General features: G+C 40.3%; 1 protein-coding gene and 1 long non-coding RNA gene across 9 annotated transcripts in view; one reads left to right on the top strand and one right to left on the bottom strand.

Annotated features, from left to right (window-relative positions):
• Positions 1-14,601, bottom strand: part of LOC131484790 (uncharacterized) — a 29,166-nt gene extending 14,565 nt beyond the window's left edge. For 2 of the 3 annotated variants that reach the window (XR_009248447.1, XR_009248448.1), the window contains exons 1-3: positions 14,073-14,600; positions 13,148-13,364; positions 11,655-13,015 (exon numbers count right to left, since the gene is read on the bottom strand). This is a non-coding gene — a long non-coding RNA (uncharacterized LOC131484790). Of the gene's footprint in view, positions 1-3,943; positions 4,109-6,419; positions 6,438-11,654; positions 13,016-13,147; positions 13,365-14,072 lie in introns of those variants that run through there. The other variant, XR_009248446.1, reaches the window with a different exon arrangement.
• A 382-nt stretch (positions 14,602-14,983) lies between these two features.
• Positions 14,984-15,861, top strand: part of RMND5A (required for meiotic nuclear division 5 homolog A) — a 62,990-nt gene continuing 62,112 nt past the window's right edge. For 2 of the 6 annotated variants that reach the window (XM_058683398.1, XM_058683397.1), the window contains exon 1: positions 14,984-15,701. In XM_058683398.1, coding sequence (XP_058539381.1) covers positions 15,560-15,701 — 142 coding nt within the window. In that variant the 5' untranslated portion in view covers positions 14,984-15,559. The remainder of the gene's footprint in view (positions 15,702-15,861) is intronic. The other 4 variants (XM_058683400.1, XM_058683401.1, XM_058683402.1 and 1 more) reach the window with 4 other exon arrangements.

Here is a 15,861-nt window from a genome sequence, read left to right as displayed (position 1 = left end):
CATTTCTCTGGGATAAATGCCCCCAAAGTGCAATTTCTGGGTTACATGGCAAGTGCAGGTTTAGTTTTGTATGAAACTGCCAAACTCTGCTTCAGAAGAATGGCTGTATCTTTTTACATTCCCACCAGCAATGTATGAGTGATCCAGTTTCTCTGCATCCCTACTTGCATTTGGTATATCACTATATTTTATTTTAGCCATCCTAACAGGTGTGTAGTGATATTATTGTTTAAATTCTTATTTTGCTAATTGTTAATGATTGTCGGACAGCTTCTTATGTGCTTATTTGTTGTCTGTATACCCTCTTCAGTGATAATTATGTTCATGTCCTTTGCTTTTTTCTGATTAGATTGTTTGGTTTTTTACTGTTGAGTTTTGAGAGTTCTTTATATACTCTAGATACAAGTTCTTTGGCAGATAAGTGGTCTGCAAATATATTCTCTCAGTCTATAGTTGTCTTTTTCATTCTCTTTACAGGACGTTTCACAGAGCAAAAGTTCTTAATTTTGATGAGATTCAACTTAATCAATTTTTCATTTTATGTATTGTGCTTTTGGTGTCAAATCTAAAAATTCTTTGCTTAGCCCTAATGATTTTTGCCTATTTTTTTTAAGTTTTAAATTTTGTATTACTTGTCTGACATTTAAGTCAGTGATCTGTTTTGGGATTTTTTTTTTTAATGTTTATTTATTTTGAGAGAGAGAGGGGGGGGGGGGGCAAAGAGAAAGGGAGAGAGAATCCCAAGTAGGGTCTACACTGTCAGCGCAGAACCCAACACAGGGTTGGATCATGAGATCATGACCTGAGCCAAAACCATGAGTCAGATGCTCAACTGACTGAACCACCCAGGTGCCCTGATAACATTTTTGTAAAAACTGTGAGACTTATATCAAGGTTATTGGGGGGGGAGAGGGGCAGCTATGAATGCTCAAAATACTTTATGACTCTATTTGCTGAAAGGCTATTCTTCCTCTATTGATTTCTTTTGCACCTTTGTTAAAAATCACTTGGGCATATTCGTGTCAGCTTATTTCTGGGTTCTTTATTCTATTCCATTGATCTTTGTGTCTATCCCTGTGCCAATACCATACAGTCTTGATTGCTGTCACTGTACACTGAGATTTAACATTGCATAGAGTGATTCCTCCCATTTTATTCTTCTTTTTCAAAGTTGTTTTAGCTATTACAGTTCCTACACCTTTACATATAAATTTTACAGCAAAATTGCCTATGTTACAAAATACCTTGTGAGATTTTAATCAGAATTGCATTAAATCTATAGTAATCAATTTGGGAGTTGATATCTTTACTCTTTCAATTTATGAATACAGTATATTTATCCATTTATTTAGGTATTTTTCTTTCATCAGTATTTTATAATTTTCAGAATATAGACCCTGTATACGTTTCATAAGATTTACACCTAACCATTTTTCTTTGGAAGCAATTATAAATGTCATTGTTTTTAATTTGTTTCCTCAACTAATGTTGTTAGTATATTGAAATATAATTGGGTTTTGTGTGTTAATCTTGCATCTTGTGACCTTGCTGAACTTAGTTATTAAGTTTTGGGACTGTGTATGTGTGTGTGTAGATTCCTTGGAATTTTCTACATAGACACTAATGTTATTGGCAAATAGGGACAGTATTATTTCCTCCTTTCCAATTTCTCTTTCTTGCTTTACTGAACTGGCTAGCACTTCCTGTTGCTTCACTAGGTGGTGAGAGTGGACATTCTAGGACATCTTAGGGAGAAGTATTCAGTCTTTTTAACCTTTCACCAGTAGTTATGACATTAGCTGTAGGTTTTTATAGTCTTTCTTTAACAAGATGAGGAATTCCCCCCTTATGCTTAGCTTACTAAGGCTTTTAATCATGAATGGATGTTGGATGTTACCAAATGCCTTTTCTGCATCAATTGATATGATCATATGATTTTTCTTCTTTAACCTGTTGATATGGTTGATTACATTAGTTGATTTTTGAGCATTCAACCCACCTTGTATTCCTAAAATAAACCCCTCTACATTATGATATATAAATCTTTTATGTAATGCAGGAATCAATTTACTATTCTGTGAGCATTTTTGCAACTAAGCTCATGAGATATTGGTCTATAGTTTTGTTTTGGCTTACTATCTTTATCTGGTTTTGGTGTCCGGGTAATACTAGCTTCACAGAATGAATTGTGAAGTATTCATCATCTCATATTTTAAACTGGAAGGGGTTGTATAGAATTGGCATTAATTACTCTTTAAAGATTTGGCAGAATTCTCCAGTGAAACCATGTGAGTCTAGAGATTTCTTTTTTGAGAGTTTCAAAATTATGAATTCAATTTCCTTAATAGCCTTAGGACTACTCAAATAATATATTTCATATAGAGTGAGTTGCAGTAGTTGAGTGTTTTTTTGAGGAACTATTTATATGTATACAGTTGTAGTAGTATTTCCTTGTTATCTTTTTAATGTCTAGAGGGTCTGTAGTGATATTCCCTGTTTCATTCCTGGTATTTATAATTAGTGTCATGCCTCTTTTATTCTTTGTCAATCTTGCTAGAGGTTTTCTTTTATAGATTTTCTCTATTGTTTTCCTATTTTCGCTTTTATTGCTGCCGGCTTTTATATCTATTATTTCCTTCCTCTGCTTGCTTTGAGTTTGTTTTGCACTTCTTTTCCTAGTTCTTTGAGGTGAGACTTTTTCTTTGACCCATGCATTATTTAGAAGTGTGCTTAGTTCCAAGTGTTTGGAGATTTTCCTGTTATCTTTCTGTTACTTATTTCTAGTTTGATTCCATTGTGGTTGGACAACATAGTCGGTAGGATTTCATCTTTTTGTTTTTAATTTCATTTCTTTTGAGTGAGAATTGTTTCATGGCCCAGGAAATGATCTATTATGGTATGTGTTCCATGAGCACTTGATAAGAATATGTATGTAGCTATTATCGGGTGAAGTATTCTATAAATGTTGACCAGATCCTACTGGTTGTTGGTGTTGAGTTCTGTTATATCCCTGCTGATTTTGTCTAGTTGTTCTACCAGCTGTTGAGAGAAGGGTGTTGAAGTCTCCAACTATTATTGTGAATTTACCTATTTTAGTTCTATCAGTTTTTGTTTCACATTTTATTTGCGGCTCTGTTGTCTGGTGCATGCATATTTTGAATTGCCGTGTCTTCTTGGTGAACTGACCCTTTTATCACAATATGGCCATTTCTGTCTCTGATAATTTTCTTTGTTCTTGAGTCTTCTATATGTGATATTAATAGTCACTCATGTTTTCCTTTAACATTTGTATGATGTATCTTTTTAAATCCTTTTCATTTAACTTGCCTCTATCATTGTACTTGAAATGACCTTATTGTACACATCATATAGTTAGGCCATGTTCTTAAATCATTCTTCCAATTTTATCCTTTAATTGGTATACTAGACTATTAATATTTAATGTAATTATTGATATGATACAACTTAATTGTGCCATTTTATTTGTTTTCTGTGTGTACTGTTTTCCATTTCTGTAGTTTCTTTTTTCCTGCCATCATGTTAGTTACTTGAACATTTTTGAAAATTCTAATTTATCTATAGTGTTTTTCCCCAACTTTATTGAGATATAATTGACATGTAACATTGTGTAAGTTTAAGGTGTACAATGTGTTGATTTGATACACTGATATATTGCAAAATTGATTGCCACTTCTATAGTGTTTTTTAAATTTAGCTATTTTTTTCCTTGTTGGTAAAATATGCATAACATAAAAATTACCATTTTTAAACATTTCTAAGTGTGTAAATCAGGAGCATTAAGTACATTCACAATGTTGTGCAACCATCACCACTACCCATTTATAGAATCTTTCATCTCATACAGAAACTCTGTACCACTTAAACAGTAATTCCCCACTTCCCCTTTGTCTATAGTATTTATTTTTTTTAGTATTTAAAAAAATATTTATTTATTTATTTATGTATTTATTTAGAGAGACAGAAATACAGAGAGAGCAGGGGAGGGCCAGAGAGAGAGGGAGACAGAGAATTCCAAGCAGGCTCCATGCTGTCAGTGCAGATCTTGATGCAGGGCTCTAAATCACAAACTGTGAGATCATGACCTGAGCTGAAACCAAGAACCAAATGTTTAATCAACCGGGCCACCCAAGTGCCCCTAAATGTATATAGAGTAAATACTTAAGACAATTATAAACAGGGAGGGCAGAGACATAAAGGGAGTTAAGGCTTCTATACTTAAGCTGGTAAAATGATGACACCAGTAGACTGTGATATGTATATATACTGTAATACCTAGAGCAATCACTAAAAAAACTATACAACAGGTAAAAAATACCCTCCCTGCTTAAAATTGTGTTAAACATTTACTTTACATACATTTAAATATATATAGTTTGCTGTTTATTCATTTTTTGATAGAGACAGAAAGTGAGTGGGGGAGGGACAGAGAGAGAGGGAGACAGAATCTGAAGCAAGCTCCAGGCTCTGAACTAATAGCACAGAGCCTGATGCGGGGCTTGAAGCCACCAACCATGAGATCATGACCTGAGGTGAAGTCAGACGCTTAACTGACTGAGCCACCCAAGCGCCCCTACTTTACATACATTTAGAACCACATAAAATAGTGTTATAATTTTTGCAACTGTCAACTTAGAAATTTATAAAACTCAAGCAGAGTCTATTGTATACAGCAATATTTTTGCTTATTGTGTTCTTTCTTCCTGATGTTCTAAGTTTCCTTCTTTTACCATTGTCTTTCTGTTTAGAAAATATTCTTTTTGGGGTGCCTGGGTGGCTCAGTTGGTTAAGCCTCTGACTTCTGCTCAGGTCATGATTTCACGGTTATCAGGCTCACTGCTGTCAGTGCAGAGCCTGCTTGGGATCCTCTGTCCCTCTCTGTCTCTGCCCCTCCCCAGCTTGTGCTCTGTCTCTCAAAATAAATAAACTTTAAAAATAAAAATAAACTAAAAATTAATAAAACTGATTTCCCTTTCATTATTGAAGAATATTTCACTGGGTATAGGATTCTGGGTTGACAGTCCTTTTAATATTTGAAAAATATTGTGCCACTTCCTTCTGGTCTCCACAGAACCTCAGGTAAGAAATCTGCTGTGTTTCATATTGGTGTTCCTCTATAAGTAAAGTTATTTCTCGCTGGCTGCTTTCAAAATATTTTGTCTGTGTTTAGTTTTCAGAAGTTTAATTGTATGTTTTGGAGTGGATTTCTTTGGGTTTGTCTTTTTTTGTGAAATAACTTCTTAAATTTGTAGGTTTATGTATTTTGCCAAGTTAGGAAAGTTTTCAACTATTATTTCTTTGAATATTTTTTTAGTTCTTCTCTTTCTCCTCTGGTGATAATGATATGATTGCTACTTTTTTTTTTTAATTATATATCTCAAAGTCCCTAAGATTCCATTAATTTTATTCCAGACTATTTTCTCCAATAGTTCAGCTAAGTTCCATTGGTCTGTTCCTCAAGTTCACTGATTCTAAACTCTGTTATCCTCAGTTTATTATTGAGCTCTTATGGTTTTGGTTTGTTTTAATTTTACTCATGTATCTTTCAGTTCTATAATTTCGAATTAGTTGTTGCTGGTTTGTTTTGTTTTGTTTTTTGTTTTTAAGTAGGCTTCATGCCATGTAGCCCAACGTGGGCCTTGAATTCACAACCCTGAGGTCAAGACCTGAGCTGAGATCAAGAGTCAAGGGATGCCTGGGTGACTCAGTCAGTTAAGTGCCCAACTCCAGCTCAGGTCATGATCTCACAGTTTGTGAGTTTGAAACTGGGTCTGGCTCAGTGCTGACAGCTCAGTGCCTGGAGCCTGCTTTGGATTCTGTGTCTCCCCCTCTCTCTGCCCCTCCCCCATTTGTGCTCTATTTCTCTCAAAAATAAATAAACAAAAGAATCAGATACTCAACTGACTGAGCCACCCAGGCGTCCCTCATTTAGTTTTTTTATACTTTCTATTTCTTTGCTGTAATATTTATTTTCAATTTGTTTCAAGAGTATTTATAAATGATTGATGAAGCATTTTTATGATAGCTGCTTTAACATAATTATCAGACAATTCCAACATTTGATTTATCTCATTATTAGCATCTATTGATTGTCTTTTCTCATTCATTCACGTTGTGATTTTCTTCATTCTTGGATGAGTGATTTTTTTTCTTTTTTTTTAATCTTGGACATTTTGGATACAGTAAAACTTTGGTTTACAAGCATAATTCGTTCTAGAAACATGCTTGTAATCCAAAGCACTTGTATATCAAAGCTAATTTCCCCATAAGAAATGGAAACTCAGATGATTCATTCTACAACCCAAAAATATTCATATAAAAATTATATGATTTAATATAATATAAAATAATAGCAAAAATATAAAATATAAAGAAAAATAAACAAATTAATCTGCACTTACCTTTGAAAACCTTTGTGGCTGGTATGAGGGAGACAAGAGAGAGGAGGGTTATTGTGTAGAACAACTTTCACTATCACTAAAGGAATTACTGCTATCTATTGGCTGAATAGAATTTTTTCTTTTTGTGTAAATTTAACAACGAATGTATCCAATGAGGATTTTTGCCTCCTCTTGAGGATTTCGCAGAAATGTGACATTTCATTAGCAATCACCCACAATCCCGCAGTGAGAGAGAGAGAGAGAGAGAGAGAGAGAGAGAGAGAGGAAACCTGCTTAGTTGTGATCATGTGATGTTTGGCATCACGTACTACACGTATTGCAAGACATTGCTCGTTTATCAAGTTAAAATTTATTAGAAATATTTGTTTATCTTGCGGAACACTTGCAGAACATGTTACTTTCAATCCAAGGTTTTACTGTATTACATTATAAAGCTCTAGATCCTTTTTAATCAATTATTTATGAATTTATTTTTAAAGCAGGAAGTCCCCTGTTGAGATTTAGCACATGGGCTGCTGGGTGTGTATGTTTAGCTTCTCTCTGAGCCCTGCCAACACCACTTTGGCAAAAGTGGAGCACTGACTCACACTGCCTTGTTGCAAATGGGTGGGGTAGGAGTTCAGCTCTCCCCTTACTCCATTGACAACTTCCCAGTGAAAGTGGGGCACCAACCCCCACTGTCTCGTTGCATCTGAGTGGGGGCATAAACTCAGCTCCCCTATCAATCTGCTGATACCACCTGCTGGGGAAAATGGAGCACCACCTGCATTTGCCAGGCAGGAGGTGGAAGGTCAGCTCCCCACTCCAGCTATGCCAAAACCATCCTGCAGGGGAACTGGAATGCTGCCTCTCATGTCCATGTATTATGAAAGGTCGAATGGAAAATTAACTCCTTGTTTGCTCATCTCTGCTGAAAACCATGTAGCTTTTCTGTCTTTGGCTTAAGTAGGACAAAATTGCCAATAAGGCTTTCCTTTGTTAAGCCACTCTTTTTTCCATCCTTTGGCTAGGGAGAACAGGCTGAGCTTTTATTGCCTGTGCTCATTCGTAGTGTTGGGTTGGAGGATGTTATAGTGCTCTGAGATATGAGAGGAAATAAGGAAACTGGGAAACTTACCATTGTGTCATTCCTTAAGTCTCCAGATTCCTATGCAGCCCAACTTTTCCTTACCTTCTTACCTTCCTAAATATTACCGTGCTTAGTTTTTGTGCCATGTCTAGGGCTTTTTAGGGAAACCCAGAGGAATGGGATTACTTCATGTCAGTTGAATTGGAAGTCTCCTTAAAAGGACATTTTTATTTTTATTTAATATTTCTTTATTTCTGAGAGAGAGAGAGAGAGAGAGAGAGAGACAGAGCATGAGTCGGGGAGGGGGAGAGAGAGAGAGAGACAGAATCCGAAGCAGGCTCCAGGCTCCGAGCTGTCAGCACAGAGCCCGACGTGGGGCTTGAACTTGTGAACTGCAAGATCATGACCTGAGCTGAAGTTGGACGCTTAACCAACTGAGCCACCCAGGTGCCCCAAAGGCCATTTTTAAATATTTTCTTAGTTTACTACCTAGAATCTCCCCAGGTTGTCAAAAGTCATGAATCTTGTATTGTAGCAATTTACAGCCTAGACTCTGCACTGAACAGATGCACAGGAAGATACCTAAATAGATGAATCAAATGCATACATAAAATGAAGAAATAACAATACCTTAAGTTTTTATGGGGCTTAATAGTTTACAGAATGCTTTGTATGCATATATATGTATATACATGTATACAAATGTATATACATATATATGTATACACACACTCATATATTTACTGGTTAAGTGTATATTTACTATATATTCATATCACTTCATAAATATAAATATTACTCTCAACAATATTACAAGGTAGGTAGAGCAGATATTGGTATCAAAAAAAATAAAGGCTGTTTGGTTAAGGTTCTTGCCTAAGGTTGGTAAGTAGAAGTGTTACAATTTTTGTGACTCTTAGTCCTGAGCTCCTGATACCAAACCACACTACCTAGGGTAAATGACCCTTTGTTGTAGTAGAAATCCTGTGCTTAACAAATAATCACAAAGCATAACTTTGCTTTTTGGGGGCATAGTGGCTTGTGGGCTATGGAGTCAGATTCGAATTCAAATTCCAGTTCCACCATGTCTTATTTGTGTAATCTTGGAGAAATTACTTAACCCCTCTATACCTCAGTTTCTTCATCTGTAAAATGGGGATAACTGTAATAATATTTACTTCAAAAGGTTGCTTTGGATAATCACATATTTAAAGCAAAGTGCCTGGCATATGGTAAGCACTCAATAAATGGTAGCTATTATTATAATTAGGGCTAAATAAAGCAAAAAATAAAAAACCCCACTGCATTTCCATAATGAGGAAATAATGATTCAGACTCAAAGCTTTCAAAAGCAGAGAGGGTGCATCTGTTCATTCCTGTTTGGTTGTGTCACACACCTCACATGTTGCTTAATAAACATCGGCATCTCTGTAATTTTAAAACTGGAAGGACCTAAAAGGTCATCTATTTCAAGCTTCTCATTTTATAGATAAGGAAACTTAGGTTGGGAGGGGTTGAATGAATTACTTCAGAGTTACAGTGTCAGCACCCTTCCTGCTACACCTGGTAAAGCACACAAAAGAGTGAGCAGGAAATAAAGTACAGAAAGACATCCCAGATTCCAGAAAGAAAAAGATTTGGGCCAATAACATCTGGGGAGGTGGGGACGGGTACAAAAGGTATAAATACCTCCCTAAAGGTTGGTCCCCATGAATGAGGGCAATGCCTGCACACCATCCTCACAGAGATCTATAAGGGGTGTAGCTTAATTGGTGGACAACAAATTACAAGTGTCCTGGCTCCTGGAAGCAATGAAGGCTACACTGGAGAAGTTTTGCTGGTGAGAGAGGCAGTCTGTTACAAACATTAGTGGGGTTGAAAGAAGGGGGTGGTGGATACAGAAGACAAGTCATTGTCAACACTGCCCATCCAATTCCTAACAGTAGGTCATAATGGCAGGCAAGTATCATCTAACCAGCCAGCAGACAGGCATTTAAGTGGCAATGTGCCCCAAACCCCACAGGAGACGTAAAAGAAGTGGAAAACATTCACAAGGATATTTTTTGCTTGTCGTGGTACTTTTACCTACTTATTAAAGTGGTCTTAGTAACAATTTCCAGCAATGTGTGGAAATTTTTTTTAGCTTGAAAATGATGAACATTGACTTTTTTTAAGTGATGAGGAGGAATATTTTTTGTAATTCAGTATTTCATTATCCATTTTGTCAGTTTACTCTTACTTTTATATTAACCATGAGCTACAACAGTCAGTAAATTAGCAAGATCTTTTCTACAAGGTCTTTTTTTATGATTATGATTAGAAACCATCTTTCTTAAGTGTATTTTTCATGAAAGTACATTTTTAAAGCAGTTTTTAAAAATAGTCTCAAATCTGAAAGATGAAATTTTGATTTTTTTCTCATATTAAGTTTATTTATTTATTTTGAGAGACAGAGCCTGAGCAGGGGAGGGGCAGAGAGAGGAGAGAGAGAATCCCTAGCAGGTTCAGCGCTGTCAGCGCAGAGCCCAATGTGTGGCTTGATCCCATGACTGTGAGACCATGCCTTGAGCCAAAATCAAGAGTCAGATGCTTAACTAACTGAGCCACCCATGTGCCCCTTGACTTTCTCTATCTTGCCTTTGTGTAATTTCAGGTTTGTAAGTATAAATGAGAATGAAAAAAATATATATGAGATATGTTGAATAAGGGTGAGTGCTAAGCTCTAGTTATGTACAACAGCTATTAAACATTTCAAAGGATGTCAAAAGCAGTTCTGGGGCACCTGGCTGGGTCAGTCAGAAGAGTGTATGACTCTTGATCTTGGGGTCATGAGTTCAAGCCCTATGTTGGGTGTAGAGATTACTCAAAAAAACAAAAGCAGTTCTAAGAGCTTTTTTTTTCTTAGAGAAATGTTAAGTGTACAACAAAAGCAGTTTACAAAATATATATAAAAAGAGCTATCTTTTATGAGAATGCACATATGGGTATATGTACACACAGAAGAAAAATTCTGGAAATTCACCCCAAATGTTAAAACATTTTTTTCTGGCTTCTGTGATTTCATGAGATCACAAAATATTTATGTATTTTTTTTCTTATTTCTTTACAATGAATATGTGTTTTGGTCAGAAGACAAAGGGTATACATTTTCCCTTTCTTTTCATTCATGTTTACTTAAATGTTACAGAGAATCCAATTTAAAGTGAAGGGAAAGACCAAAGTCCAGAATGATTGTAAATGAGAGGTTCTCCAGACTGAACAGAATAAGTGGAGCAGGAGTCCATTTGATACTAGAGTGGGGTTTTTGTTTGTGTTTGTATGTGAATTTTTTTTAATGTTTCTTTATTTTTGAGAGAGAGTGTGCACAAGTGGGGGAGGGACAGAAAGAGAGGAGGCAGAGAATCCAAAGCAGGCTCTGTGCTGTCAGTGCAAAGCTCAAACTCACGAACTGTGAGATCATGACCTGAGCTGAAGTCGGATGCTCAATGGACTAAGCCACCCAGGTTCCTTGTGTGTGAATTCTTTTTTGTTGTGTGGTAAAAATGCAACCATAGATAAATAATTTTCAGTTGTTCTGAAAACTGATTTTTTTCCCCTCTTGCTTCTAGAGATCCTACTCTGAGAAATCAAGGTATAGGGTTAAAGCAATTATGCACTGGGTAGGAAGGGCCAATACAAACTAAAGAGGGAACATAAAGATCTCTGCCCTTACAAGTACTATTTTTCTCTCCTTGGTTAAATTTGAAGTCTCTTCTCTTATTTATGCTCTTTCCTTTAACACCTAAAACACCTTTTATATTCTGATTAAATAAAAAAGAAACATCAGCCCCGACCTAGGAGCTAACAATCTAATTGAGTAAACAAGGAACATATTGGAAAAGTTAACCAAGAAAAGAGCACTATGCACTTAGGAATTAAATGACTTAACACAGAGAAGTCCTATAGCAGTCCTATAGCAGGCTGGTAACTCCACTGTGGTCATGGTCTAGATCTGCACTGTTCAATATAACTTTCTACAGTGATGATAGTGTTCACTCTATACTGATTAGAACAGAAGCCCTTAGCCACATGTAGTTACTAAGTACTTGAAATGCTGCCTGTACAACCGAGGAACTGAATTTTTAATTTCATTTAATTTAAAAAGTTACAGAGAGTTGGTGACTTACCATATTGAAGAGTGCAAGCCAAGATTTAGAAGGTACCAATAAAGGAGGACTTGTCTTGTTACTTGAAGAAAGGGGGAAGATTTGAATGGCTGAGGACAAAGAAAGGCATTCCGGGAGAAGAAAAAAACATGAACTGTGCTTACTTCACATTGAAAATGTGAAAACGTCCAGTGTTTGGATGGGGGGATTGTGATGGGTTACGACACCGGGCAGACCAGTGTAGATGCAGCTTAGAGTTAGGACTTGGAGCTGCAGGAAATGGGGAGCAATTGGTTATTTCTTTTTAAATTGACGTATAATTGATATGTAACATTATATTAGTTTCAGGTGTACAACATGATTTGGTATTTGTATGATTATATCTGATCAGTATATAATAATAGCTCTTACTGTGGGTCAGCATTATGTTGAGTGTGATAGATGGATTATATCTCACTTAATTATTATAACAACCTTTTTAGGGGAATGAAGATTTATTTGATGTCACCGTAGGGGTAAAAGAAGCAATTATAATCTTGGAAATATCTCTGAGGTACTGATGATGAGAATGTGGAAGTTAAAAAGCCTCATTAGGACATTAGGAAGTTAGATTCAATAGAACGTGACATCTGACTACATGTAGAGGGTGAATTGAAAAAGGGAGGAGACAATCTGTATCCCTAGAGATACTGATGAGGACAAAATCCTGGGGAACACCAAGGATTCTGGGGTGAATGAAGGCAGTTGACTTAGCAAAGCGATCTTGGCAAGATAGGTGGCAATGGAAACACACTAGTGGAGTTGAGGAATCTGATAAAGAAAAGATTTTTGAGAGTCCTATAGGTGAATTAAAGATGAGGATGGAAAAGTGGCAGTCGTACCTGGGAGGCAAGGTAATGCGGACAAAAACTGAGTAAAAGGGAGACAAGTTGATTTTGCAGGGAAGTATCAATGTTTTTTGACATGCTGACTAGAGGTAATGAGTCCTCTGGACGATGATGTCTTGCTGGTTGGAGGGAATGTGAAGTTAGACTTTATGAAGCAGATCAAGGATGGAGATGGGCAATTGTAATATGTTGTCCCAGGACAGCCGGTAAAGAGAAACAAGAAGGTTGAGAATAGAACCTGGGGCAAATGCCCACCCACCCAGAGCGCTAAATGAGAAAGAAGAGCCAGCAAGGAAGAAAGGGTGACTGAACCATACTAGGGCAATGTCAAGGGAGAATTTTACAAGTGGAAGTGAGTCATAATTTTCTTGCATTGCAGTGAGGTCAAGGGAAAAAAAAAAAAAAAAACACTGTGAAAAAGGTGACTGAGCTTACCAAGGAGATCCTTGGAGAAAAGGGAGGAACAAGTGTGAAGGATTTGTCTGGGCATTTTGGCTGTGAAAGGAATGAGAGAAAAAGGGAAACAGCTTGGAAAGGGATAAATAAAGATTACCTCCACCCTCACCGCCCCCCACCCCCACCCCAACTCCCCAGATAGGCGAGTTCCATTCAGTCTGAAAGCAGAACCTAGTGCAAAGCAGGGGAAGAAGATCTGGACGGAGGTGAGATGAAGCCAGCAGGCCAAGGGTTGGCAACTTAGAAGGGAAAAGAGGCTCCTGTTCCTCCAGGTACTTGACAACAGTTCACAAAATTGATGGTGCAGACAGAAATACTTTGAGAAGAGTGGCAGAGGATGCTGGAGCTGAGTTTTTTATCTTCTCAGTGATACTGCAATCAGGGCCATCTGTCAAGAAAGAGAAAGTTAAATGGGTTAGGTGGGGAGGAGAAAGGAGATATGTAATAGCAGTCTGGGGCTGCCCTTGAGAATCACCAAGAAATGAATGGAAGGATTGGGGACTACGCCAACCTGATTGCATTTTAGGTTGCCATCCCAGATTTACATCTGGGAACTGACAATGGTAACAACCACCACCACCATTTATCATGTGGCTATTGCGTGCTTACTACAAATGTTTTGATATATTATCTCAATTTCCTAAGAATCCAATTAAGTATTAATTCCAATTATTTGCAAGTTATAAAAAAAGGAAACTGAAACACAAAAATATTTCACCTTAATTTAAAAACAAACAAAAAAAAATCCCTACTACGTTGCCAGGCACTGTTCCTGGGCCGGGAAAAAGACAGGCAAGCCTTGCCTTTATAGAGATTTACTGGAGAGGTGCAGGAGAAAAGTAAACGGATAAACGAACCAGATCATTTAAACTTTTAATAAATGGGGTGAAAATACGAAAACTGGGGATACACTTGATAGCATAATAAATATGATTAAGATGATACAGCCACGGAGGAGTGTGGGAAGGTAGAGGCTTTATTAGTGGTCAGGGAGAGGGCCCTCCTCAGGGGACAAGTAAGCTGAGAACTTCAGGATGAGAAAGGTGTACGGTCAAAGGAAAGGGTAAATGCAGAGGCTGTGAAGCAATTTACTAACATGGCTTTTGGAGGAAAGGTAACGTTTGCGCCACTGAAGCTGAGTGAACAAGGGGATACAGGCCAAGGTTGGAGGCACCACGGCAAGTCCGGGGAAGAATGTACGCAGAGGAGGTAACTCAATTCGTATCGATGGAATAAGGCGCCCGACAGCGGGAGCCAGGCTGTGGAGCCACTCTCCCACGAGAGTTTCCACCGCGGGAAGCTGCCTGTCCGCGCGGTGGGGAGGTTACCGGTCCGGAGAGGTCCCAGGCCTTGGGGCCACGGGGTTGAGGCCCGCGGGGGGTGGGGAGTGTGACCTCCCCGCGGCGCCCGCGTCCGGGCTTCACCGTTGGTCGCGCCGGGCCCTTCCCGGCGCCGGCCCGCGCGGCTAGCAAGCAGCTCTCCTCCCCCGCCCTCCAGCATCACCTCCGCCTGGAATTGTCGTCAGTGACTCCCTCCCGCAGCACCACCCGCCCCGCCCGGCTCGGTTTTTCGTCCGGGGCGGCGAGTCCAGCCTTCAAAACTTCGGAATGACAGTGCTCCCAGGAGTAATGGGGAGATGACATAAATTATGACATGAGCGAACTCCTACAGGAAACAGACCTTTTCATCTCTGTCTTATTTTCCCTCATGGCTTTCCAGAAACAACTTGGTTCCAGTATGTACTCCAAAGTCACCCCCTCCAACAGCGAGACTATTGGTTTGGCCCCTAGACTCGGATTGGCTGAAGGTTTACGCCTCGGTCAGGGATTGGAGGACGTTTGTTCCTTAGGTATACTCCGCGCCCATTGGTTCTTTTTCCCCGTTTCTGGGCGGAGTGGTTAGGGACGGTTTCCACCCTCTTGTTTACGGAGAGCGTAGTTGTAGCGCTCTGCAAGCTCCGGGGCTGTCTCCAAAGTTCCTTATTTAGCTCCTTGGACCAATTGGGTTCTTGCTCCACCCTCGCCCTCTCCCTTGCACGCTTACCCGCGTGGTACTGCCCACACCTTTACAGCGGCGGCGCGAGCGGACGCCCGTCGCGTTCCTCCGCCCGCGCTCTCCAGGCTGCCCCCCTCTCTAGTGTGCGCTTGGTACAGCCCGCGCCGCCTCTCTCCCTTGCTGGGGTGGCTGCCCCCCCCCCCCTCGGGTCGGCGGCGCTTGGTGCCGCCCGGGAGAACCAGGTCATCGGTCGGTTTCCGTGAAAACAAAAACAATCGGCGGCGCCGCTGCGGGCAGCCGAACGCGGCGAGTGAGGACCAGGGTCGCGGGGCCGGGTGGGGAGAGCAAGCGGGAGCGGCGGCGACGCTCCCGGGGGCCGTGGGGGGGGGGGGGGCATGGGGCAGGCGGGCACTGGCTGCGCGGGGCTCCCCCGGCGCCGCGGCTAGCGCGCCCGCTGCCTCGGCCGCTTCAGCCGCCCGCGCCGCCCGCCTGGGGGACGAGGAGCAGGACGCGGCCTCGGCCGGGCCCGGGCCGAACGGCTGCGGATACCCGGGCGCCGGGGAGCCTGGCGCCGCCGCCGCCTCCGGGATGGATCAGTGCGTGACGGTGGAGCGCGAGCTGGAGAAGGTGCTGCACAAGTTCTCGGGCTATGGGCAGCTGTGCGAGCGCGGCCTGGAGGAGCTCATCGACTACACCGGCGGCCTCAAGCACGAGATCCTGCAGAGCCACGGTAGGGCGGCCCGGGTGGGCGCGCGGGGCAGGGCCGGGCCCCGGCGGGCCAGCAGGGGTGCCCTCTGGAGGGCCGGGTCCCCGCCTCCCCCCGAAGCGCGGAGACCCCCTCCTCCTCAGCCCTCTTGTGACTTTTCCTCCTGTTTCTCTCGAACCTGCCC

Source organism: Neofelis nebulosa, chromosome 9 (genome assembly GCF_028018385.1).
Source record: "Neofelis nebulosa isolate mNeoNeb1 chromosome 9, mNeoNeb1.pri, whole genome shotgun sequence".
Lineage (NCBI taxonomy): Eukaryota > Metazoa > Chordata > Mammalia > Carnivora > Felidae > Neofelis > Neofelis nebulosa.
This window is presented reverse-complemented; position numbering and strand designations above follow the sequence as displayed.